The 24,318-nt window shown below is 35.6% G+C and overlaps 4 protein-coding genes and 1 non-coding gene across 7 annotated transcripts in view; 2 read left to right on the forward strand and 3 right to left on the reverse strand.

Annotated features, from left to right (window-relative positions):
• Positions 1-202: 202 nt before the first annotated feature.
• LOC133879281 (glyoxylase I 4) lies at positions 203-1,925 on the reverse strand. The gene is made up of 2 exons (XM_062317809.1): positions 1,578-1,925; positions 203-478 (listed from the first exon to the last, which is right to left on the reverse strand). The coding sequence occupies exons 1-2, from the start codon at positions 1,923-1,925 to the stop codon at positions 203-205; spliced, it is 624 nt and encodes a 207-aa protein (XP_062173793.1).
• Positions 1,926-3,226: 1,301 nt separating this feature from the next.
• LOC133878869 (uncharacterized) lies at positions 3,227-7,354 on the forward strand. The gene is made up of 5 exons (XM_062317423.1): positions 3,227-3,619; positions 4,383-4,460; positions 5,846-5,945; positions 6,257-6,399; positions 6,944-7,354. The coding sequence occupies exons 1-5, from the start codon at positions 3,299-3,301 to the stop codon at positions 7,151-7,153; spliced, it is 852 nt and encodes a 283-aa protein (XP_062173407.1). The 5' UTR covers positions 3,227-3,298; the 3' UTR covers positions 7,154-7,354.
• A 668-nt stretch (positions 7,355-8,022) lies between these two features.
• TRNAG-UCC (transfer RNA glycine (anticodon UCC)) lies at positions 8,023-8,094 on the reverse strand. Its single transcript has one exon. It is a non-coding gene; the product is annotated as a tRNA-Gly (tRNA).
• Positions 8,095-8,334: 240 nt separating this feature from the next.
• LOC133880097 (RNA polymerase sigma factor sigD, chloroplastic) lies at positions 8,335-12,163 on the reverse strand. Its single transcript, XM_062318979.1, has 5 exons — positions 11,631-12,163; positions 10,820-11,047; positions 10,607-10,747; positions 9,557-9,757; positions 8,335-8,791 (listed from the first exon to the last, which is right to left on the reverse strand). The coding sequence occupies exons 1-5, from the start codon at positions 12,048-12,050 to the stop codon at positions 8,504-8,506; spliced, it is 1,278 nt and encodes a 425-aa protein (XP_062174963.1). The 5' UTR covers positions 12,051-12,163; the 3' UTR covers positions 8,335-8,503.
• A 2,929-nt stretch (positions 12,164-15,092) lies between these two features.
• The window catches only part of LOC133879571 (structural maintenance of chromosomes protein 5), a 36,408-nt gene continuing 27,182 nt past the window's right edge, over positions 15,093-24,318 (forward strand). For all 3 annotated transcript variants that reach the window (XR_009902118.1, XM_062318187.1, XM_062318186.1), the window contains exons 1-14: positions 15,093-15,329; positions 16,011-16,188; positions 16,266-16,419; positions 17,933-18,006; positions 19,472-19,618; positions 19,759-19,863; positions 20,106-20,251; positions 20,804-20,915; positions 21,028-21,183; positions 22,049-22,170; positions 22,253-22,397; positions 22,479-22,544; positions 23,968-24,096; positions 24,178-24,276. Coding sequence is in view for 2 of the 3 variants with exons in the window: in XM_062318187.1 (XP_062174171.1) it covers positions 15,292-15,329; positions 16,011-16,188; positions 16,266-16,419; positions 17,933-18,006; positions 19,472-19,618; positions 19,759-19,863; positions 20,106-20,251; positions 20,804-20,915; positions 21,028-21,183; positions 22,049-22,170; positions 22,253-22,397; positions 22,479-22,544; positions 23,968-24,096; positions 24,178-24,276 (1,671 nt within the window). In the remaining variant the exon portion in view is untranslated. The remainder of the gene's footprint in view (positions 15,330-16,010; positions 16,189-16,265; positions 16,420-17,932; positions 18,007-19,471; positions 19,619-19,758; positions 19,864-20,105; positions 20,252-20,803; positions 20,916-21,027; positions 21,184-22,048; positions 22,171-22,252; positions 22,398-22,478; positions 22,545-23,967; positions 24,097-24,177; positions 24,277-24,318) is intronic.

Raw genomic sequence — 24,318 nt, forward strand, 5'->3', positions numbered from 1 at the left:
AAATAAGAACGGAACACAATTTGAAAAGGGTACATTGCTCATAGTCACTACAACAATTTGACAAACATTGTCAATCGGAACATGCATATATATATATATTTGAGACACCAATTTCAAGCCATGCACCTTTAAAGAGGATTAATTACCTAAGAAGAAAGGAAATTAATATTATATTTTAAGCCTAAGCCACCTTCAAAGAGAATTAATTTGGTTCATCGATCGATCGATCCCCATTTTCCAAAATTTGTAGAGGCGGATTGTGTGTATCAAAAGGAAGCTTTATTTTGCCGAGAGAAGCAGCCGCCGGAACGAGCTTGAGATTTTCACAATTACAAATCTCGATCATGAACCCATCTGGGTCGTTGAAGAAGAGTTGGTCAATCCTCGTCCCATTTTCTTCATCCTCCAGTACTGCCCTCTTCATGTATTTTATGTTTACCACCTTCAGTTTTTCCTCCATTTCCTCCATGTTTTCACACTATATATCATGCATGCATGCATATATGATTCGTCACCAAAACAATATATATAGAAATAATTAACAAAAATGGAAATAAGGGTATAGACTAGTACTAGACTAATTAATTATAACAACAAAAAAAAAAAGATATAATCTCCAATGAAAAAAGAGTATAATGAGGAATGAGAACAATTAATGTCAATATTGAACCTTTTGTATATGCACATTAAAGAATAAGAGTAATGTTTATTGGATAACTTTTGCACAATTTTAATTATTTTTGTTTATGATCAACTATTGGATTTGTTTTCCTACATGTGGACCTTAAATATTTAACTGTTGATCTTAAAAATAAAAAAATAAAAATTGTTAGAATTGTGTAATAAACATTACTCAAAGAATAAACTGTCAATTTCTAAGTAAATAACTCTAAAGAAGAAAAACCCAAAAAAATATTTGAAGGCTTACCCCTATAGTTAACATTCTTTAATTAAGGCCATAATTATAGTAATAAGTAATTAAAAAGACATTAATATCATTTAATTCTCCAACATTCTATTTTTGAAATAGGTCTTAAAAAAGATGAATGCTAGAGTATTTCCTAGTGTTCTCCTGATGTACATCTGGAATTGTATAGATGTAATTTTTTTGATTAAAAAATTGCATCTATGCCATCTAAAATGACATAAATATAATTAAAACATGTCATTCTAGATGTGCACCAGAAGATGTTATAGCATTCATTCTTCAAAATTGATAGTATTAAATAAGAGAATAAAATATTAAAGACATTTTTAAATAAAATCCATTTTTCAACTTTAAACATTCTATTCTTGAAAATAATGAATATTGTTATCCCTCTTATTAGTGAGATAGCATGTCTCTACAATATTTAATTGACTTGATGAATATTGTTATCCCTCTTATTAGTGAGATAGCATGTCTCTACAATATTTAATTGACTTGATGAATATTGTTATCCCTCTTATTAGGGAGATAATGAATTTTCTAGAGCTAATTAACACAAGTTAATTAATTAGTTCGAAACAAAAATAAAATGGTAAAGTTCGATCGAAAGAGAAGCTAAAGGGAATTAAGTACTACTGAAAATTTAAACCTGAAATGAGATATGGTTGTCCATGGGATCCAAGTGATGATCAGTCTCAGATCGCCTATCCTGATCATCCTTGGACTGCAGCAAGTGAATCCCGACTCCATAGTTGAACAGCCACGCACCATCAAAGTCAAAAGCTTGTGGCCGCTCCATCAAAACAAACCCCAGAACTTTGGTGTAGAAATCTATGGACTCTTTCACGTTTCTGCAAAGTCTTGATACGTGATTTAAGGCCATTAGAGGAAGTGGGTGGTGGTTCTCCTCCTTCCCTTTTCCTTCTTCTTTCTCTCTGCTAATTTTCTCATTGCTTCTCACTGGTACTACTCCGTTAGCCTCATCTTTCTTTTCCATTATTTGTTGCAATATTCTCAGTAGTACTATTCTTTTCTTTTGAAATGAAGAGAGTCTGCTTTGTTTGTTTGAAACCCTAGTAATGGTGACAAGGAGAGGCAGAGAGGACACGTGGTGGCTGGGAAGACTGCATGTATGGATGTTTGTACGTGTGAGGATGCACATGAGACATCTATGTTTTGCCTTGTGACGAGGTTTATTAGCTTCTGCCTGCTGCATGAAATTGTTGTTTACTGGTGAGGGTATGTGTCATTGTAGCGGTGGCTGCTGCTTTTTAATAAGTGTTTGGAACCCAAACAAGTAATGAGATCGAGACATGCAATTATATATCTTTAGATTAATCACCATTTTTCACGTCTACCAAGCTTCAACACCCCCTGCATGGGCCCCTGTTCCATCCGTTGTTCCATTCCCAAGCAGCACAAGCCGAACCAACAGCGCGCGCAGTAGAGAGATCGACACCAAAACCCGCAGCTTTTAGCTTTCCAAAGCCAAAGCAAAAGAAACAACTATGTACAGGGACGCGTCTAGCTGCAAGTGCCTGCAACACGTACAATTACGGTACCAGGGTACCAGCGCTACGCTGCTCCACGTCCTCATGGTCGGCTGTGGCAATGCCGGTAAATTTCCCTTCTTCTTCCTGGCCGTTATAGGATTTTAGCTGTTTGGTTGCTGGGTTTGTGAGAAAAGATAAAGAAATGGAAAGAAACAAATTTTGGGTTTTTGGGGATTTGGGTTGTTTTCATTATCTGGGTGATCACCGAATATTCTCCTCTGTTTGCCTGCTGGGGAATGTGTGAAGAGAGAGGGAATTGGGGTTTTCTTTCAGTCTTGACTCTTCTAGTTAAAGGTAACGATTGTTCTCTGCTTGGTTGCTGGGAAATTGTGAGAAAAAAAAAACAAATTTGGGTTGTTCAAGTCTCTTTTTTTTTTTCTGCTCTGTTTCTTGATGTGTATAATGTGAGAAAAGAATTGGCCTTTACTTAGAAATAAAATAAAAAAACAATTCAGTTCATCTTCTAGGTTCAAAATATCTTCCTTCAGACGATTTCTAGAAATTTTTGACGTGCAGACTGCAGTGAGTAATCATGCCATTATAGAAAGATGCGCAGCTTATGTTTTCCTGATGCGACTCTTCTAAATATCCTCCGCCCAAAAAGTCAGCAGAAAAACGTGCTCCCAATGTGTGGTGATCCCATTGTCCCTCCCTCTCCCTTTGTATTATTCATCCAAATCTCCCACGCGCCGTGCCCCCGCGTTTATGAACCCCCCTTCCAAATTACCCGCCATCCGGCGGTAAAGTAAAACTTGCATAGTCTCGCAAGTCCCAACCACCCGTCTCTCTCTCTCGCTCTCTCTGTCACTGCTCTACAATGGCTCTCTTCACTTCCATCTCCACCACACCACTCACCATCTCCGCCCCGATTCACCGCCGCCCGTTATATGATCGGCTGAGCTTTTCGTGTCCGTGTGCTGCTTTGAGCTCCTCCTCACCATCGTCCCACGAGTCAAGACCACCACTCCCAGCATCACCAACCGACACCAAAATTCCATCCACTACTACTTCTTCATCAAACTCCTTTGTGGCTGAGCCCTCTAGAGCGCCCGACTCGGGCCTCAACTACGCTTTCGCGAACTCGAACGGCCATCCATTGGCCCGGTTCTTTCGATCCACCGAGTCGTCTATTGAGAGGGTAAGTAGACTCACTGTACTTGCTTGCTTTCCTTTCTTTTTTGTTTTCATTTGAGTTGAAATTTAATTGAAGTTGAACTCGAAAAGGAAGTACATGTTAACTTTTGGCCAAATAGTAAATCTTTTAGAGAATCGAATCAAGAAAAGCTGGTCAATTCTTGGTACTTTGATGATTAGGATAATATTTTCAATGAGTGGTACAAATAATTTTGGTGAGTTTGAGGGAATTTGGATGATAAACAAAAGAAAGAAAAGAGAAAAAAAAAAAAAAAAAAAACTGTCTAGCTCCCAATCTGAGAGTTAAAAGCCGTAAACGGTAAACCCAGTATAAGTTATAGAAAGCTAATTGTAGATGATTGGAAGTGACTAATTTGCATCAATTGTGTCGGAAAGAAATGTTTATGAAGTTGGGTTTGGAGCTTAGTTGTTTGAAAGATTGCTGCTGATAAATAGTTTAAAGAACGTAGTTTTATTGTCTGAAAAGAAGCCAGAGTATTGGGAAAGCCTGGGGATGGGCACTGAACCATGCTTTGGGAATTCATAGCGCAGCATGCAAAACTACCTAATTAACAACAACATTCGTGAAAAGAAAACAAGTATAGATGGATTTGTGTAAGAATATCAAGTCGGTGCAGTAGTTTAGACCCTCTCCTTGCTTGACAGCTTCCACGTAAAATCAGTTGTGTTTATCTTCTATGTCTGTTCAGATGTGTTTTGTATATTCTACGTTGTAAAGCATTTCTTGCTTGTCCATCATTGAGCAGGCAATTTTTGACTTCCGCTTCTTGGCACTTCTGGCTGTTGGAGGCTCGTTGGCTGGTTCTCTATTGTGCTTTCTCAATGTAATTCCTCTTATTCCTTACTTCTTCCAAATTATTAAGAGACAAGCATTATATCTTATCTGATTATAATATTTATGTCTTATCAGCTTTTTGTGTAATTATATATGCTGTTGAGTTTATGTTATATGATTTTGGCGATGACAACGAGGATGGTGGTGGTAGAGGTTTAGATGTTTTTCATTTTTATTATTGTCAATGAATCAAATTTAATTGGAAATTTTCCTATAGATTCTACACCCTGTATAATGTATATCTCTTTAAAGGAAACCTCATAGCCTCACTTGGAAGTTCTTGAGGACCAAACACACTGGCATAACTTATGTCCTCTAACAAGCCAGCAGGACAATAATCAACTATTGATTTTCCTAATGTATATGACTCACAGAACAATAATCGGAACATATGAGTAATTCCCCACTCTGCCCATTAGCCATGAGCATTTCCTCTTTTCTCATTTCAATCTCATGATCAAAACCAGTGGCAGCAGCAAAGGCACACATCAGATTTTGCCTTATTGCCTTCTTAAACCTCCACTAAACCCTCCTCCCTCCTCTTTTATTTATCAAGGACCTCAGCTGTATTTAAGGACTCAAATACCCTGGGGGGGAGCACCAGCCATAGAGTTTCTTTTCTTTCTTTAAAATCTGGGTCTGCATTTTTTTTTGTCTATAAAAAATCCTTGTAATTAGGATTGTCTTTCACCTCAATATCCTAGTGAATCGCAAATGAGAGCTCAATTATTTTCCTCATTATTTTTTTTCCTGGCAGCAAAAATCTTACTAAACACCATGTGGTTCCTTTCTAGCCAAACATGATAAAAAGTAGCAGCAGAATAAATTTCCTAATGCAACCGCCAATAGTTTTTTCTTTTGCCACACTTTTCCAAACTAGATCCCAAAACCTGAGTGGAATACTGAAATACTGAATGCAATTGCTGGGTATTCTCGTGCTGCCACCACATGATGTACTGAACTTAGAATGCCAATGCCTATCCACAGGTCTTGAGTTTTTAAGTTGTCCCTTAAAGCAACTCGTAGAATGTTCTGTCTCGGGATTGAATTTTCTTTAATCCAGTTTATACCACTGAACTTGTCTGGATTCGTTCTTTATAGCTTGCCAAGAACTCTTAGCGAGAACTAATGAGGTGGTGTTCAACCTAAAGTGCATAAGGCATGTTGGTGAACAAGATCTAGTATTTTCTATTGATTTTTCGATTAAGATCTTTCTTGTCTCAGGTCCTCAGGATGTATGGTGATAAGGAATGTTCAGAAAACACCTTGTTCCTCACATGATAGGGCACTATTACATCATAACATTTTACATAAACTTAATTATGTATTGTTTGTTTATATATCTTACTACCAATTTACTTGGGATCTTTGTAGGGATGTGTTTATATTGGAGAGGCATATAAAATTTACTGGTCAAGCTGTGTCAAAGGGATTCACACGGGACAGATGGTTCTGCGACTAGTTGAAGCTATTGGTTAGATTTCAGGAATTATCTTCAGCAGAAGTTTTCCTTCATATTGTTAGAAGTATACTCTCGAGTTATTCAGTATTTTCCCCCTTAAAGGAGCATGTTGCAACATCATTGCCAACATGCAAGTACTCACAGTTTCACATACAAATGAACTTTCATGGCTTCTAAAGTTGGAAAATTATGTTCTTTCTTCTTATGGAAAAACCCTTTTCCACCCACTTCACCTTTTGCACACAAATGCTTATTCTTCTTTTCCTAAAATTGAAGCCTTTCTGTTGATGATGAAATGATCTGAGAAAATCTGTCTGATGCAGATGTTTATCTTGCTGGGACTGTCATGTTAATATTCGGTATGGGCTTATATGGATTGTTTATCAGTAATGTGCCCCCTGATGTGCCTTCCAGTGTTGATCGTGCCCTCAAGGGATCTTCTTTGTTCGGAATGTTTGCTCTCAAGGTGATCTTATTTCCTGTTGAACAAAACTGCTCTCTTTGCAATTCTCTTGCCAGCCAGGATCATTATAGCCCATTCTCTTGTTTATTGACCTATTCTAGCACCAGTGCTTCACTCCTTCGGCTGTATGCTTTTTTCGATTAAGTTAGCCTAACATGGGAATATTAGACTGAATAAGAATGGTAACCATGTGATGAAAAGTGCTCTCTCCTTCCAATTGATTTCCTTATATCAAATCTGCAGAGACTCAAGTGTGTTGTGTCTCGTCACTTGAGGCACACCAAATGGAGTAATGGACAACACATTATTATTAGAAACCATGGAGGACAATAGACTTAATTCTGTTAACTTAATCACTTCCCCCAGCATTTACAGCGGAATGCATAACTTGTGTTCATTTACTTGCATGCTTTTATCTGCTGTTCCCCCTAAATCAGCACAAGTTGCTGACTTGCTGATAAGCCCATTCTCCTCCCATTTCTATACTTCTTCTCTTTTTCTTATTTGAGTTCACCAAGATAATCAAATGATTCTTATTGATTTGTAGGAGAGGCCTCAATGGATGAAAATTAGCTCACTTGACGAATTAAAGACAAAAGTGGGACATGTTATCGTCATGATTCTTTTAGTTAAGATGTTTGAGAGAAGCAAGATGGTAAAAATTTCCACTGGTGTGGATCTACTGAGTTATTCTGTATGTATCTTCTTATCATCTGCCTCTTTGTACATCCTTCATAATCTGCACAAATCAGATTAGAGATGTCAGATGTATTATAGCAAATCGTGTAAAAATTTCCACTGGTGTGGATCTACTGAGTTATTCTGTATGCATCTTCTTATCATCTGCCTCTTTGTACATCCTTCATAATCTCCACAAATCAGATTCGAGATGTCAGATGTATTATAGCAAATTGTGTAATATTGGTTTTCACATTGATGTGAATGTATATGTTCAAAAGGATCTCTTGTGCAGTGTTTGGAAAATCTTTACGATAACTATAAATAACTTTGCAGGGCATGCTTGAGATTCTTGCAACAGTTGTTTGACTCCATTGGGTTTTATATAGCACTTGGAGGTCGAATCACATTGTGAATGATTCTGTTAATAGCTGCCATCTTGTGAATTATGGTATGTGAATTGATTAATTGGTCATAGTGTTGGTATGGTATTATGGCTTTTACGGTAAGTCCCTTATAAAGGGACGTAGAAGTTAATGTGATATTTATCACAATAGCCACTACAATATGGGTGAGCTTCATGACACTTACCATATTTCACAAATTCATGTGGTAGTTCACACGACATTTACCACATTTACAAGTTGACGTAACAGTTCATGTAACATTTTTCACATCAGCCACTAAAATGTCAACTGTCATGTTACAATTCACATGACACTTTGAAACAGTAATTGAAATAAAATTTTGCTCAATACATCTTTCTCAGACATTGTATAGAGATTGCTAATGCACTTCATCGTGAACGTGACCAATTTCTTTTCTTTTACGGTTTCCCAAGCCACAAAAAAATCAAGCTATGGAAATTTCTGGTTACAAATACTTTGTTACTTGAAATACAAAGAAAATTTGAAGAGGAGAAAAAAAAAATACACAAAACATTTGAAGTGCGTCTGCCGGGAGTCGAACCCGGGTCTATTGCTTGGAAGGCAATTATCCTAACCGTTGGACTACAAACGCCTGGTTGGAATTCATTCTCTTGAATATAAATAACTATAAAACTTAAGTATTTATTGTGTTACAGTCATACCTTCGGCTCGGCTGATGACTCTTAAGGCTTAACCATTTCAAAATTATTATTGCTTTCGCTATTTTCTTATATTTTATATTTTCTTACAAATTTCAACACCCAAAAAGACTCAACACACCATGGAGAGAGAAAGTACATACATTCATTTCATACTTAGCACAAGACATGTCTCAATCACTTCATCTCTAATGGAAATAACCAAATCATTGGCCACACATGAACATGAAAATTCACATTTCTTGGTTTATGACAACTTAAAAAAAATTTGATGCAGTAAAATTTACAGTTCTTAGTTGTCATATTCTTTTGTTTTCCTATCTCCTAAGTCTGTCAATCAATTCAAGAACATCTATACATATATAATTCTAGATTGTCTAAAATATTTGTCTGTTGTAACTTTGATAGTGCACTGCGATTGATCTGTCGAATCCTCTCCCTTGAAAGGTTTAACAGCATTCCTATCTCCTCACACGACCGAGGTGGCTCTCCATTGAGTCCAAAGCGTAATCTCAATATATGTTCTTCTCGTTTATTAAGTGTCTTGAGAAGTTTCTCCACCTCTTGCTTCATTACTTGTTTCTTCACCATTGTTTCTGGCATTGTTTCATCTGATCCTGCAATGATCTCCTGCAACAGATTGTGAACTCGTATTAGAATTAGAGTTTGTTTGAGTATGTGATTTTGTTTACAAACACATTGCACCCTAAAAATGTGTTTGTAAACAAAATCACGGAAAGTGTTTCGTTTGGGAGTGTGTTTTTAATAAATAGCATTTTGAAAACGTTTTCAAATTGCTGGTAAGGGAGTAAGTTCTAAAAAACGCAAGACTTTAAAGATCAAACTGAGATTTTAAAGTTCAAATAGCACGTTTATTTTTTAAATCGTACATTTTGAAACCACAAATCTAAACGGGCCCACAGTCAATAACGCATATGTCATAACTGATTCATATTTTAAACTAAGTTTATGTTCTGAGGCAACATGATAACAAAGGAAAGGCTAATGCATGACTAGACCCTAATGATACCTTTAATCCACAAGGACTGAGATCTGGCAAACCAGATGAGAGAAACAAAGAGTCTGGAACTTTTATGGAGGCGGTTAAATTTCAATCCTTTCTTTGAAAACAAATTTCAAATGTGAGACCCAAGAACACTTGAGAATTATCAAAAATAGGAAATGTAGGAACACATAACCTTCACTAACATGAAAAGGCATGGCTTGACTTTCATCATGAATACATGATCTCTAATTGTTTGAGCCGCCAATAGCTTGCGAGCCAAAAGACACATGAATAACAAGCAGAAAGAAACATGACAAAGAAGCTTCCTTTTTGATAAAAGGAGAAGTTCATCATTTGTTAAAGTTCAAAATAGAGTTCAAGACAAGAACCTGGAGAGTCATGCGACCTCGATCGGTTACTGCTTGATTCAATGAAATTGGGGGTCTGCTCCTCTCGGAAACAAGCCTCACAGTCGAAATATGCACACTGAGAACTTCAGCAATTTCATTATCCGTAGGAAGCCGCCCTAATGTTTTACTCAAGAGGTTTCTAGCTTCTGCAATTCTTGCCACCATCCTGCATATGTGTCCCTACACATAACAAGCTAACCATACATTCACTAGTTACCAGTTCACCAAATATGTAAGGGGAAGGAAATCACTATTTTGAACTGAAAATTATCCTTCATTCTTAATTTTGACAAACTTTAAGATAATCTATCAGTATAGAATCTCAATCTGAACATCAGTTTTAGTCATGAATATGGCATCACATCTGATAGGATAACTCTAGCAAAATACAATTTACAATAACCACAAAAAGAAAGAACAGAAAAAGAATAAATGTAACGACCTAAAAAAAGCGCTAGCCACATTTGCAATATCACTCTAAGCGCTTTTCCTGGGCCGATACAATAAATCGGGTTGGGTTCAGTAGGAACATTGTGTTAGTGTTTGTAGCATCACCGTTAAAGAAAAAAGAATGAAACAATACAAGGGAAACATCAGAAAGAAGGAACTAACTCAGTTCATCAGGCATTTATAAAAACATGCAAAGAAATGTCTTGAAATATTAATACTTTAGCTGGCCGACATGGAGACATACTATGAAGATTCAGAACAACAGCATATATACGTTAGGCCATACAAAACCTGGTTTATTTCTGGTCAAGTATGAATTATTGCATTTATATGCCACAACTTCTCTCAGCCAGACCTTTCTTTTCTTTTTTACATGACTATGTACTCCTATTTAACCGACAATCATAGAGACTCTTCCAGAGCATAAAATCCCTCATGCAGGAACTAAAAATACTCAAAGAAATCTTATATGATTAAGTCATCTCCAACAGAAGGGAATGCTCAGCAGTTATGCAGGCAGCAGGCTTAACTAGAAAGTAGCAATGATTAAAGAAACTGTTAATTTATGCGGTGTTTTACCGGTAATCTCACTATTCTAGATTCATTCGCCACGGCTCTAATAATAGCTTGCTTAATCCACCAGTAAACATATGTTGACAGTTTATGCCCTCTTTCTGGCTCAAATTTCTCCGCCCCTCTAAGAAGGCCAATGCTCCCTTCCTGCTCAAACAAAAAATATCATTCATCAGCACACTATAGGAAGCAATGTTTGAGAGTAAAATGTATAGCAACCTGAATGAGGTCTTGGAAGCTTAATCCTTTGCCTTGATAACCTTTGGCAATGGAGACAACCAGTCTCCGGTAGCTCCGAGCAATCCTTTCTCTTGACTCTCTTCCATCACACAACATCTTATCTACACCCCTTTTCATCCCTATGGCTTCGGCCAGTTGTTTGGAGGATGGCTCGCGGCCTTGAGCTTCGGTGATTCTTATTCTTGCTGCCTCTAGTCTTGCTCCCTCCTATCAAATTGCAAACGCTTTAATGAGCAATTAACAATTACTATTGGAAAAATTTCAGCATCACAAAAACTTAAGCTAATAAAAAATGATGAATTTAATCATCTAATCACGAAGACCTTTGCTCATCATCACTTATCCAAATGCTTAACCAAATGCTTAAACTAGTAAAAAATGATGGATCTAATCATTTAATTTATATTCTAATAGAATATAAATTAAATGATTAAATTCGTCTCTTTCTATAAGCTTAGGCTTTTAGGATAAATTGTGGTTTAATGTATTATAATACTTTTATTTGCAAATTCTTCTAACTAACTAATTGGGAAATTCAGATGAGGCATTCACAAACAGTTAACCAGTGCAATATGCTAGTAAGACAAATGGAGTTAAAAAGTTCTTGAGATTCAGGAGAACTACTTAGAGAAAAAACTTTGCTTGTAAACAAACTACATAAAGGGAGGTCAGCAAAATCTGGAATTCAAGCCCCACAACACATAGGAGATTTCAAAAACTATACATCACTTCAATAATACTTAAACTAAATAGCAGCCACTGTAGAACTTTTACAAGTAGACTAACATACCTTGAGGCACAAACAAAGCTCTGCCTCCTCTCTTGGGCTCAATTTCCTGGACTTCACTGACCCACTTGAACTTCTCGAACTTACACCATTTTTTTCCTCCAACCATTTTCTCCTTCTCCTCCTCCTCACTCCCTTCACCAACCCATTATCACTCTCTCTGCCACTCCAAACCTCACCAGACTCGGCTGCAGCCAACACAGCGTCTCTGGCAGCCTGAGAGGCGGCACGGGCAAGCGCCACCGCCTGGGCCGCCGCAGCAATAACTAATGCATCGTTGGAGACTAAATTTGAGCCAAACTTGGTGGAGGAAGAGGAAACTGGTACGTGGAGTTGGAGAGGGTGGTGGGTTTTGAGCGCTGAAATGGTTGGGAGAGTTGGGGAGGAGTGAGTTGGGGATGAGCATATGCTGGTGATGGCCATAAAGAGTGTAGTGAGTGAGAAAGAGTGAGTGAAGGGATGGAAGCTTGAGGTTGGAACAATGGTAGATATTTCTGTTCTGACACGTGGGACAAATTCCTTGTCTGTTTCGATTTTGCAGCAGAGAAGATAAAGGGTGTTGGGGCTCTTCTCTGCATGTGTGGTTGACATTTATCCATTTTTTTCCTAATAAGGCCTCTTTCTTTAGCAAATGATGTGATCTTAGTAGATCTTATGTTTTTAAAAGATCTAAAGCAATAATAGCTAAAGTACTATTAAAGAAAAGTATAATTTTTTATTTTAATTATTATTTGTTTTATATTATAGAAAAAGGAAAGGGAGAGAGAAAATAATAAAAAACTCTCTGTAATACTAGACGGAAAAAATCTATTTTGCTGAAAACAAAAAATGACTCATAATAGTTAAATTTAACTATTATAAATCATTTTCATATTTTATTGGCTTAGCCATTATCATAGAAGCTTGGTACAAGGAAACCTTACTTTAGAGCATCTTTAGTGAGCTCTTCATTTCAAAAAATTTTACCAAATTTCGATGAAAAATTCAAAAAGGTCAACTTCAACAAGCTTTCTCTAATTTATCTATTTTGGCTCTTGGCAAAATTTCATTCCAAATTTAGCTCACAAATTTTTCGAGCCATTAAATATTTTATCATTTATCTCTTATTTCACTTTTCCTCTCTCATTATTTGTTATGAATGATTGCTTAAAACTAATAAAAAATTAATGTTTAGTTGAAATACAAAAATGTTTGAAAAATGTGTTAAAAGTGATAGTTAAAATAACAAAAATAAACTATTTAGCTGATTTTTTAAAAAAATTTAAAAAGCTTTCTAGAGATACTCTTATTTAAAGCAATCCGGCTCATCAAATTGATCCCATGCTAGCCAAAATGGCTGAGAGTGGGCTGAGCAGCTACTGTATTCAGCAACTGTAGCTCAACTATCTATAATTTTATTAATAAAATAAAAAAAAAAAAAAACAAATTCTCTTCTCTTAAAAAAAAAAAGCATTCTATCCTCCCTCATGCTAGTCAAGGTAACATTTTTGACATATTTTGATAATTTGATAGCTTATATTAGTGTACTTACAAATTTAAAAAAATATTTTAAAATTGACTATTAGTTAAAGGAGGTTTTTTTATATTTTTCTCATAATTAAATTTATGGCGATTTAAAAACATAAATATATTGATGACCAAATTGTTTATTTGTTGTGTATATTTTTTATACATTTTGTATATGTGGAGATGGAGTCACGGACATTTGACAATTTAAGGACTCCATCAATTTTTTTTTTTTTTTATAAGTACGAAATAAGGAAACTAAACAGACTTAAGGAATTAAAAAGGGAAAAGTATACATAACCCCCTCAAACTACCACTCAATTGTCAATGTACCCTATAAATTACCAATTGTGTCAATATCCCTCATAAACTACCAAAAAATGTCAATGTCTCTCTTAAGACTAACAAAAAGACAAAAATTGCCCTAATTTTTTTTGAATAAGACAAAAATGTCCTCATAAATTCAAAAAATTAAAACTAACACTAAAAAAAATAATAAAAAAAAAAAAATTTAAAAAAAATTAAATAAAAAACGAAAAAAATAATAATTAAAAAAAGAACAATTTTTTTAAGAAAAAATAAAAAATAACTGAAATTTATTTTTTTATTTTTTTAAAAATAAAACAAATGAAAAAAAACTGAAAATTATTTTTTAAAAATAAAATAAAATAAAAAACAGTTTTAATTTTTTATTATTTTTTTGGAATAAATTTTTGTTATTTTATACTTTTTTAATAATTTTTTTTAGTTTTTATTTTATTTTAATAATTTTATGAAGGGCATTTTTGTCATTAGGGGGACATTGACATTTTTTGGTAGTTTAAGGGGGGACATTGACACAATTGGTAGTTTGTGGGGTATATTGACAATAATGTGGTAATTTGAGGGGGTTATGTGTACTTTTCCTAATTAAAAAAGAAGAAAGATAAGCATTTCCAAAACAGGGAGGAAAAGGCCCAACAACAAGAGGGGAAGAGATGGGAATGCAGCCAGAATGAAGTCTGGTTACGGCCCAAGATGCCACATAATGAGTACAGAAATTTGCACTTCGGTTGATGTGACTAGCTGACCAGCTAGTAGAAGATGGGATAATAGATCGGATGTGGGAGATCATAAAAGTAATGCGTCAATCTTGGGTAATAGTAGGATTCTGAAGTGCCCTGGAAACAGTTAGAGAGTCTCCTTCCAAAATAAATGAAGTAATATTCAGAGAAGTGGCTAATTGAGTAGCCAAAAGAGCCGCACGTGCCTCTCCATAAAGAGCAGAGCACAGGGGGGCTAATAATAGAGCTGCAATCGATGACTGATCCAGATAAGCTTCTGATAACAGCAGCTTGGGCAAAAAAAGTAGGTCTTATAGCTGTATCGTAGTTCACCTTGTAGAAAGGAGGGCAAGGTTTCTGCCAAATCACAGGTGAGCGAATCATAGACGAAGACCATGCAGAGTGATGCTCCAAGACAAGCCTATTAATAGTAGCTGAGATTGTAATAGCATTTGGAATAATTTTATCATGACGAGCCTTGTTCCTAGAAAATCAGAGTTGATCACAAGCTACCGCAGCAAAAATTTGAAACATATGAGTTGCTGTTTGGGGAATACCAATTGTAGTTGGGTTCAAGATAATGAGAAGCTAATCTGTCATATTATAAACAAGCAAAGCAAGACTATTCAAAGGCCAAAAAGATTGGCGCCAAACCACACGAGCTATCGAACAAGAGAAAAAAAGATGGAGAGTAGAATCAAGAGGAAAAGAGCAAACCAATTAGTTAAAACAAACCAAGTTATATATTTTTTGCTATCCAATTTAATTAAACGGGAGGGTGTTCAATTTTTGAAAAAATAAAGATATAATTGTTCTTTTCACATTTTATTAGACAATTATACCCTTTTTTTTTTTTTTTTTTTTTTTTTTTTTTTCCATACTCTCTAGTTCAGTTCAATCCAAATACATTTTTTTTTTCTTCAATAAATTGCTCCATAATAAAATTGTTTGGCGCCAATTATCGGTTCTAGGTTCTCTCTGTCTCTGTCTCTCTCTACTCTCTGAAACCCTAACTCTCGCTCCCATGTCCCAGATCATAGCACATAGGGGTTCACAGAGACACTAATCCAATCCCCCAATTCACAGGCGCCACTGGACACGGACAATCTTCCTCAATGGCTGAGCCTCGAGCTAAGCGCCCCAAGATCACCAGGTCCGTACACTTCCCCTACTCGACCACGTACAAATAAATTTGCTTAATTTCTTAGGTACTTCGTGAAATCATTTCTGTATGGTGTTTTTGATGTTCTGTACTGGGACACGGTGACATTGACTGTATCGCATTCGTGTTTTTTTTTTTTTTGGGCTGGTTTATTGCGGAAAGCTCTGTTTGGTTACCGATAAAATTTAGGGGAAATGCGAAAAGAAATGGGAATCGGTGAAATTGGAAATGTAAGTTCAAGGGCTTTTGTTTTCTGCGATTTTGCGAGAGAAAGCCTGTTTCAGTTCTTTTTCCTGGTTTAAGTTCCTCAGCAAGCAAGAAAAGTCGCGCTTTTCTCATTTAGTCTTTATGTGTCAAATTTCTGGTTTCACTCCCCTTTTTTTTCTTGAAAATCAAGGAAGCTTCTTTCTCCACTTACGCTTGGTTTTACTCTTAAAAAAATGTAGGAGTAAAGATATTTATATTTTCAAGTACTAGACTTTTCATTGTACGGGACCTGCAGAAACAAACAAAAGAGTACCGTCTGCCGAGATTAATAAAACTATTCAGCTGAAATGAACTGGGAACCCGTGTTAAGATTCAAATAATGTATGTTGGGATTTAAGATTTTATATCCTACAATTCATTCTTTTTAGCAATGGAAAATTAATGCTTTCCAACTTGTTCTTTCAGAGGGGAAGATGATTACATGCGTGGAAATATAATTGAGATCGAGCTCCACAATTTCATGACCTTTAATCACCTGAAATGCAAACCGGGGTCACGTCTGAACCTTGTAATTGGACCAAATGGATCTGGGAAGAGCTCTCTCGTATGTGCCATTGCACTTGGTCTAGGTGGTGAGCCTCAGGTTAGTTAAAGGCTGGCACAATTTTTTGATTACACTGCTGGCACTTTTTGTAATGATTGGAAGTTTATTCTGCGCAGCTGCTTGGGAGGGCTACAAGTGTTGGAGCATATGTGAAGCGTGGAGAGGAATCTGGTTATATTAAAATTTCCCTAAGAGGGGACGCCAAAGAAGAGCAGATTACCATTATGCGTAAAATTGATACGCATAACAAGTCTGAGTGGTTATTCAACGGTAAGATATTTAATACTTGACACGAGTCTCTCATTTCACTGAAATTTTCTGTATTTTGACCACTAATCTAACATTTTCTTGGTTGAGATTAACTTAGATGGGAGAGAATAGAGAAAACAATTGTGATGATCTTAACATGTGAACCAAGGTGGTTTCTAGCTGCAACTACGAGTGCCTGTGGGTTGGGTTGGGCTGGGCCAGCACATAGGGTAAAAAAATTTCGGTTCAAGGCCAAAATTTGGGCATGGGCTACCAGGCCGAGCTGCAACACAAGGAACCATGTTGGTTTTATGTTACCAGGACCTTAATTTATCCATAATTTTACCTAATGTTGCATGAAGAAGGAACTTCTGAATTACTAGTTGAACCTCAGTCCAAATTAGCTTCTGGTGGCTGGTTTGTCAAGCAATTTTTAAATTTCAGTTCCTTTATATATGTAATGTCTGTTTTTCCTCTATCAATTTCAATAGTTTGCTGTAATTCTATAAATTTATTTGAATTGAAAAATTAATAGAAACTTGTTTTTCCTAAATGACATCCACACGTCCTGGTGTGAATGTGTGTGTTTAAGTTTGCATCTTGTGTTATTGTGTGGATATATATTGTGATATCATGAGGGTTATCTAGTAATGTGAAAGCATACTTTTTTTTATTTTTTATTTTTTTTATAAGTAAATTTAGTCTAATTGAAAGTGTAAGGTGCCCCTAAGTACACCGGAAGTATACAAATGGAAATACTTAACTAGGAATAGAAAAATGGATAAGGAAATCGGCAATACTAATCGACAGTGAGGACAAAAAAGTCACCGTCCAAAGATACAGAGAATGAAAAAACGAAGCTAAAATATTCTCCTTGGAACTCTCCAAATTCTCGAAACATCTAAGACTTATTTTCTTCCATACACACAAAATAATGCAGATTGGCACCATCTTCCAAATTGCTGCACTCCTCGGCCTTCCAGACTGCCACCAACAGACAAACAAGTCGATAACTCTTTTAGACATAACCCAAGACATACCAAAACAAGTAAAAAAGGTATTTCACAGAGCGGAAGTCACATCATAGTGAAGAAGAAGGTGGTCTACTAATTCCCTATTTCTCTTGCACAAGCAACATCTGTTCATAATGATGATATGCATCTTCCTTTGAAGCCTTTATTAGATAGAGAGGATGGGAAAACCTTGCTTTGGGTGCTAAATCAAGCAAAAAGTTCTCGAACGAACTATAAACCAAAGGGAAATTTTTTTAATAATTAAAGTCAAGGGTCTATTGCAATGCTTTCATGATTTTCTATATATAATGAAACAAAACCTTATAAAACTTACTAATAACCAACATTAGCAATTAACCTAATCTAATCCTACCATTCATAGCATAAGCAAAAAGAATAAGAAGTGCTTAAGATCTCTGTTTTAAATAGCCTTGCACAGCACTGCTCCTGCTAAATAAACAGGAAAACAGAAAACATTTACTCTAGCTAGCGATTTCTTATCCTTCATTTGTTGGTTTCAGGAAAAGTGGTCCCTAAAAAAGATGTAGCTGAAATCATTCAAAGGTTCAACATCCAAGTCAACAATTTGACTCAAGTGAGTAAATTTGAAGACCTAGATTAGGATATTTGATGCATCAACTGTGAAATGTTATTGAATAGATGCAACTTTGCTTCCTTTTACATGCATTATATATATATATATATATATATATATATATATATTTTATATTTATGTTCCATTCCTTATCATGGAAGAATGGGTTTGTTATTGAAACTGAGCTCATTGGCTGAAAGCACGTGTGCATGTCTGTCTGTCTGCATTTGGTTTGGAACACTTCAGAAATATCTATCTAATACAATATCCACTGCCCTTAATCTCAAGTACCAGTTAGTTGGCATCAAGTACCATAATGGCCCTTGTGATATGCTAGTATTTTTCTGTGCTTCAATTTGCGATCCTGCTGAGGTTCCTTCATCTCATCTGGCAGGTGCTGTCTCTTTTGCGGCACGGGAGTATAACTGTGTAACCTTCTAAAAGAGATAAACTATAAATTGTGATATTTTATGTGTATATATATATATATATCTCTTAGTGTTTTTTTCTCCCAAATTCCTATCTCAACTTCCATTTAAGAATCTCCTTTTCAGTAAGATGTATGGCCAACTGAGAGAGTAAACTTTTCGATTGCTATCATTCCTTATTTTTTACCTTGATGATGTAATGGGGAGTTCCAATTGTTAAAGGTTATATTTTCTTCAGACCATTTCCCTTGTGATGTATTAAACATGCTTCTTGGATTTGGATCATCTGGACATGTGGGCCTTACTTGGGCCACACATGAGACCTGCGTAATGGACAATCTAAATGTGTGCATTTCAGGATATTTGAAGACTTATTTTGCAGGGTATATAGCCCCCTTCTTTTATTAGGCTTTGTTGCTTATATATATATATTAATAGACACATCCTTAATCATGTCTCTAGTTTTTTGATAACATTCTATTGAAAAAAACATAAGGGTGTAGCCAAGCACATGGGAAGTATACAAGAGAGATGCAAAAATAAAGAAAAACCAAAGATTTAAATTTACAAAGATCTAAAAACTCCAAACGGTGGAAGAAGCAAAATCCCCTATTGCTCTCATCCAATCAAAAACTGATCTCAGACATGATGATTTTAGTTTAAGCAGTAAGACTCAACTCCTTCAAAGTCCTAGCATTTCTCCCCCTCCAAATACTTCACAAGAAGCATAATTAATAGGACATGGTAAGATTGTCAATTCCCTAATACCTCTAACTTTATTTTGCATCCCTTTGATTTGTATCTACTCTCTGTTGTGTAACTTTTTTTAATTTTTCATCCATTGGTTCTTCTCTCTTCTTTTTCTGTAACTCCCCCATCCCACCTCCTTTACGTATCGCATGGATGGTAATTGATATTCATGATATTACAGTTTTGCTATTTGTGTAGCTGATTATGGGTTTACATCGGGTTCTATTTCTAAATTTCTTGTTTTTTTTCTTCCCCTTGGGGGGTGGGGGTCGGGTTTTGGGTTGTAGTTTTTACCACAAGACAGGGTCTGTGAGTTTGCCAGATTAACTCCCGTGCAACTTCTAGAAGAGACTGAAAAGGCTGTTGATCCTCAACTTCCAATCCAACATCGTGCCCTTGTTGAAAAAAGCCGTGAACTGAAGAATATTGAGCTAGTGAGTTTCTAAAGATTCACCTTCTTCATGGATATAGTGTTTATGATTTGAAATTATTAAAACTGTGCAGTTATGATTATTGTGGTTATTGTTATATCTATAACAACTATGGCTATTAATAAGAATTTTCCCTGATTTAGTCAGTTGAGAGGAATGGAGAAACTTTGAATCAATGGAAGGCGCTTAATGCTGAATTAGAAAAAGATGTTGAGCGTGTCCGTCAAAGAGAAGACTTTCTAGCGAAGGTTTGTTTTTCTAGGTTTTGCTAATCAATATTTTTATGCTTGATAGCATTTCAAATGCCTTTTTTTTTTTTTTTTTTTTTTTTTTTTTTCAATTTAGTTATAGTGATTTCCTTGTCATTTTTGCTCTTTCTAGCTAGGTGCATCATCTTGTATACTTTCTGTGTACTTAGGGGCGCCTTTACGCTTTTAATGGTAATTATCAGTTACTTATTAAAACCTTTTTTTTTTTCTGTCATTTACAGGTAGAGTCCATGAAAAAGAAATTACCCTGGCTGAAGTATGACATGAAGAAGGCTGAATATATGGAGGCTAAGGAGCAGGAAAAAGATGCCAAGAAGAAGTTGGATGAAGCTGCAAAAACTTTAAATGACCTTAGAGAACCAATTGAGTATGATGATTTGGTTTTACCCAATGTGCAATTCTTACTGTATATGCAATTATCTTCTATTTTAGTAAACTATCGACTGTGTCATATATGCTAATGACATGTTTTATCATATGTGGTCATTGACATGCTGACCATATATGGAACTAAATTTTTTCTTTTTCAGAACTCTTTTCCACTGGGCAACTGCTTTAGATCTTAATGGGCTTAGCTTTCATGATTTTCTTGCCTCTTTTTCTTCTTATAGCTAGGTGTTTCTATTGTAGACTTCTTGTGTACCTGGGTTGGGCCTTTTGCGCTTTTTAATGAAATTTCAATTTCTTATAAAAAAAAAAAAAAAAAGACATTCAGAGGTAGTTGCATGTCAAATGTCTGTGATGGTTACTTTGCATCTGAAGTTCGTTAAGTGTTGATTAGATATCTTAGCTTTGTGACAGAGACATTTACTCATGGAGGATTCTGTGTTATGTAGATTGAGACCAATTACTGTTGCAATATGTCCTTGTTCTTCTTCTAAGGTGTTGGGTGTACTCATAATCAATCAATTATTTGCAGGAAACAAAAGCAGGAGAAAGCAGCATTGGATACTAAATGTAAAAAAGTTACCAGTCTCATAAATGAAAATTCGAAAAAACGAATAGAACTTGTGGCGAGTGAAAGCCATTTGGTACTTGGATATTGCTATTTTTTGCTTTTCTCTCTCTTATATTTTTCAGTTTCTCTAATATTTTGTTATACAGTTGAGTATATTCTATTTGCTTCAATATTATTATTCATAGGGGGTGCAAGCACGAGGAAAATACAATGAAATGGAAGACCTCAGGAGGCAAGAAGAATCTCGTCAACAAAGAATCTTAAAAGCTAAAGAGGATCTTGCTGCTGCTGAACTGGATTTTGAAAATCTGCCACTTTATGAACCTCCAAAAGATGAGCTTGTAAGTTACTCTTTCTAGCTTCAACCAACGATTTCTTCTGGCAGTGTGGGCTATGATGCAAGTTCAGTTGGTAATTTTGTTCTTGCCTATAGTGACAAGAAACTTTATAATTAGGTTAAACTTCACTTGACCCCTCTGAAATTCCATCACTTTTACAATCTTCTCCTCAAAGTTCAAGAACTCTCAATTTAGTGTACCGAACTTTAAAAAATTTGCAATCTCACCTCTTTGTTAGGATTTTCCGTTAAATCCTAACGGAGGGGGTGGTAAATTCCCAAAATACCCTCATTTAAAAAAATATTGTAATTTAAGGGTAATTTTATAAAGTTTACAGGGGTATAAGGGTTATTTTACTCTTTAATCATCTGATTTAACCCCAAACCCTAATGGGAGGGGTGAGATTGCAAAAAATTGAGAGTTCGATACACTAAATTGAGAGTTTTTGAACTTTGAGGGGGAGATTGCAAAAGATGGAAGTCAGGGAGGTTAAGTGAAGTTTCCCCTTATAATTATTACCACTTCAAATGTATGAAACTGAATTTTAACCTTATCTATTTTGAAGAGGTTATGATTTCTCTTATCTGCTTTTCATATATCTTATTGGTGCAAGTAAAATCTACTAAGTTTTGTGGTGTTGGTTTGCACGTAAATAATGTAAATTTTTTATATGACTAATAATCATCAGTTACTATTTGATAGAATTATAAGTACAAATTGTAAAACAACATTCGGTTGGAAGTCGTGTGTTCTCTATGGAGGACAACTTGACCTGATCACTTTTATGAAAATCATTAATTACTATTTGGTTGCTGGTCTTTTTGACTTGGATGCTGCCTCTACTCTAATTACTGAATTAATTTTCAAGGAAAATTTAAGTGCTCGCATTCTGGAGCTAGAAGTTTCTGCTAACCAGAAGAGATATCAAAAGTCAGAGAAGGAAAAACTTTTAGCTCAAAAAAAATTGAGCCTCAGGAACTGCATAGACAGGTAAAATTTGACTGAGAGTAAAATGTTTTCTATATGCCTTTTTCCCCTACTCTGGCTTTTTAATGATATTTTTTTTTTGCAGGCTGAGGGATATGGAAAATACACATAACAAATGCCTACAGGCATTAAGAAAATCTGGAGCTGAGAAGATATTTGAGGCTTATCACTGGTTGCAAGAACATCGCGAAGAGTTCAATAAGGAGGTGTATGGTCCTGTTTTGGTTGAGGTACATATTCTAAAGTTCAGATTGTTGTGTTTATGAATAAAATTTTCCTTTCCACTTGCATTTTCATATTTTTCTGTTCAGGTTAATGTCTCGGATCGGGTTCATGCAGACTATTTAGAAGGTCATGTCCCATATTACATCTGGAAGGTATTCTCACCAGTTATCACTTTATTTAGAATTTTGTCTTAATCTGTATTAAACAGAAAAATAAGGTTCTCGACTCCTATTTTTTCTCATTTGAGTTCAGCATTTGCCCAGCCTTGGATGAGGATTATGCCAGGTTCCTGGATTACTTGTTGGTTTTATTACTTATAGATATTAGTTACTCCAAAAAGCTACACTGGGACAAGGGTATTGGAAGGAATTTGTTAGGTTAATGATTTGAAAAGGGTCCCATAAATTTGGATAAATCACAATAAGGCATCGGAATGAGGGACTAATAAACAAGGAATTGCAGGAAAATGTTAATTTGTCTCGGGCATATGGACTATAGAACATTTATGAATCAGTTTCTCTCATTTAGTGACATATATACTTAATTAAGGACATCATGGCAATCTCTCATACCAAGAGATCACAAATTCCCCCGTGCATCCCAAGTACTTAACTCTTTCTATAGGGATTTTGGATGTATGCACGCTGTAGCCAAAACTTAAAGACTTTTCCATATTGTTAGAGATTGAGACCTTAACTGCACAAAACAAAATTTTTTTAGGGATCGGGTTAGTTTGGGTTATGCCTATAAGTGCAGTAGACCTTTTTGCCTGTTGGAGAGTGTGTGCGGCAGTTATCAAAATGCAGCACTGTCGGAGATGGTCCTATCATGCCTTTTGTGGTGTATTTGAAGGGAAAGAAATGATAGAAGTTTTGAGGACCACTAGAAGACGGTGGTGGAACTAATTTTTTTTTTTTTTTTTTTCTTTCTTTCTTTTCCACTAGACAACTGCTTTAGATCTTAATGGGCTTAGCTTTCACGATTTCTTTGCCTCTTTTTCTTCTCCTAGCTAGGTGTTTCCCTTGTATACTTAGGTTGCGCCTTTTAGGCTTTTAAATGAAATTTCGTTTACTTATTAAAAAAAAAGTTGCTATATAAATAACTCCCTGCTAATTAGGCAATCAAGGTGTGAAAATTGAGCTAGATCTTATTGTTATTCAATTTTTGTTGATGCTGCATTGTTTCTACCTGTTTTCTCATACTTTTATGGGTTGGCGTTAATCAGAAATTGTACTTGACTCCCCAAAATTGAAAGACACTTCCCAATTAATATTGTAATTCTTAGCCCCTTCAAACTACCAGTTCGTTGCAATTTGCACCTTCCATTAGATTTGGCGTTAAAATGGACGAAAAGTTGTGCACCTATGTTAGCTTGGGAGGATTAAGTGTAATTTCTCCTTATCTTTTACTATATAATTTTCTTTCAGTAAAATGCTATATTGCGTATTGAGAAAAGAAAAAAACCCCATCATTTTATATGAATGTAAGTTTTTATTGGGGCGGCGGGGAAAGTTCTTTTTTTCAGTAAACTTCTAATCACCCTTGTTTCTTATTTCATTTTTGCTTGATTTTCAGTCTTTCATAACTCAGGATCCTGGTGATCGGGACTTTTTGGTAAAAAATCTAAGGTCATTTGATGTTCCAGTCTTAAATTATATGGGGAATGAAGGCCGTGCTACATTGCCCTTTCAACTTTCTGAGGAGGTATGTGGGGTTGGAGCTTCAGCTATGTACCACATTTGAACAGTCTTGAGAATCTTATTGTCATTTTTTTATATCAAGCAGATGCATTCACTTGGCCTCTATTCCCGGATTGACCAAGTTTTTGATGCTCCTAATGCTGTAAAGGACGTTTTGACTGGCCAATTTGGTTTGGATCATTCAGTATGCTTCCTAAGCTTTTTATTATTATTATTTTTTGTGATT

The sequence above is a fragment of the Alnus glutinosa genome, chromosome 10, assembly GCF_958979055.1.
Source record: "Alnus glutinosa chromosome 10, dhAlnGlut1.1, whole genome shotgun sequence".
Lineage (NCBI taxonomy): Eukaryota > Viridiplantae > Streptophyta > Magnoliopsida > Fagales > Betulaceae > Alnus > Alnus glutinosa.

What these genes read in the sequence shown, in the direction of transcription:
- LOC133878869 (XM_062317423.1), top strand. Translation starts at nt 3,299, where the DNA reads ATGGCTCTCTTCACTTCCATCTCCACCACACCACTCACCATCTCCGCC. An exon ending in CTCTATTGTGCTTTCTCAAT is followed by an intron (nt 4,461 to 5,845) that starts GTAATTCCTCTT and finishes GGATCTTTGTAG; the next exon opens with GGATGTGTTTATATTGGAGA. An exon ending in GCGACTAGTTGAAGCTATTG is followed by an intron (nt 5,946 to 6,256) that starts GTTAGATTTCAG and finishes TGTCTGATGCAG; the next exon opens with ATGTTTATCTTGCTGGGACT.
- LOC133880097 (XM_062318979.1), bottom strand. Translation starts at nt 12,050, where the DNA reads ATGGCCATCACCAGCATATGCTCATCCCCAACTCACTCCTCCCCAACT. An exon ending in AGCTTTGTTTGTGCCTCAAG is followed by an intron (nt 11,048 to 11,630) that starts GTATGTTAGTCT and finishes GCAATTTGATAG; the next exon opens with GAGGGAGCAAGACTAGAGGC. An exon ending in CTAGAATAGTGAGATTACCG is followed by an intron (nt 9,758 to 10,606) that starts GTAAAACACCGC and finishes TGTTATGTGTAG; the next exon opens with GGACACATATGCAGGATGGT.
- LOC133879281 (XM_062317809.1), bottom strand. Translation starts at nt 1,925, where the DNA reads ATGGAAAAGAAAGATGAGGCTAACGGAGTAGTACCAGTGAGAAGCAAT. An exon ending in ACAACCATATCTCATTTCAG is followed by an intron (nt 479 to 1,577) that starts GTTTAAATTTTC and finishes CATGATATATAG; the next exon opens with TGTGAAAACATGGAGGAAAT.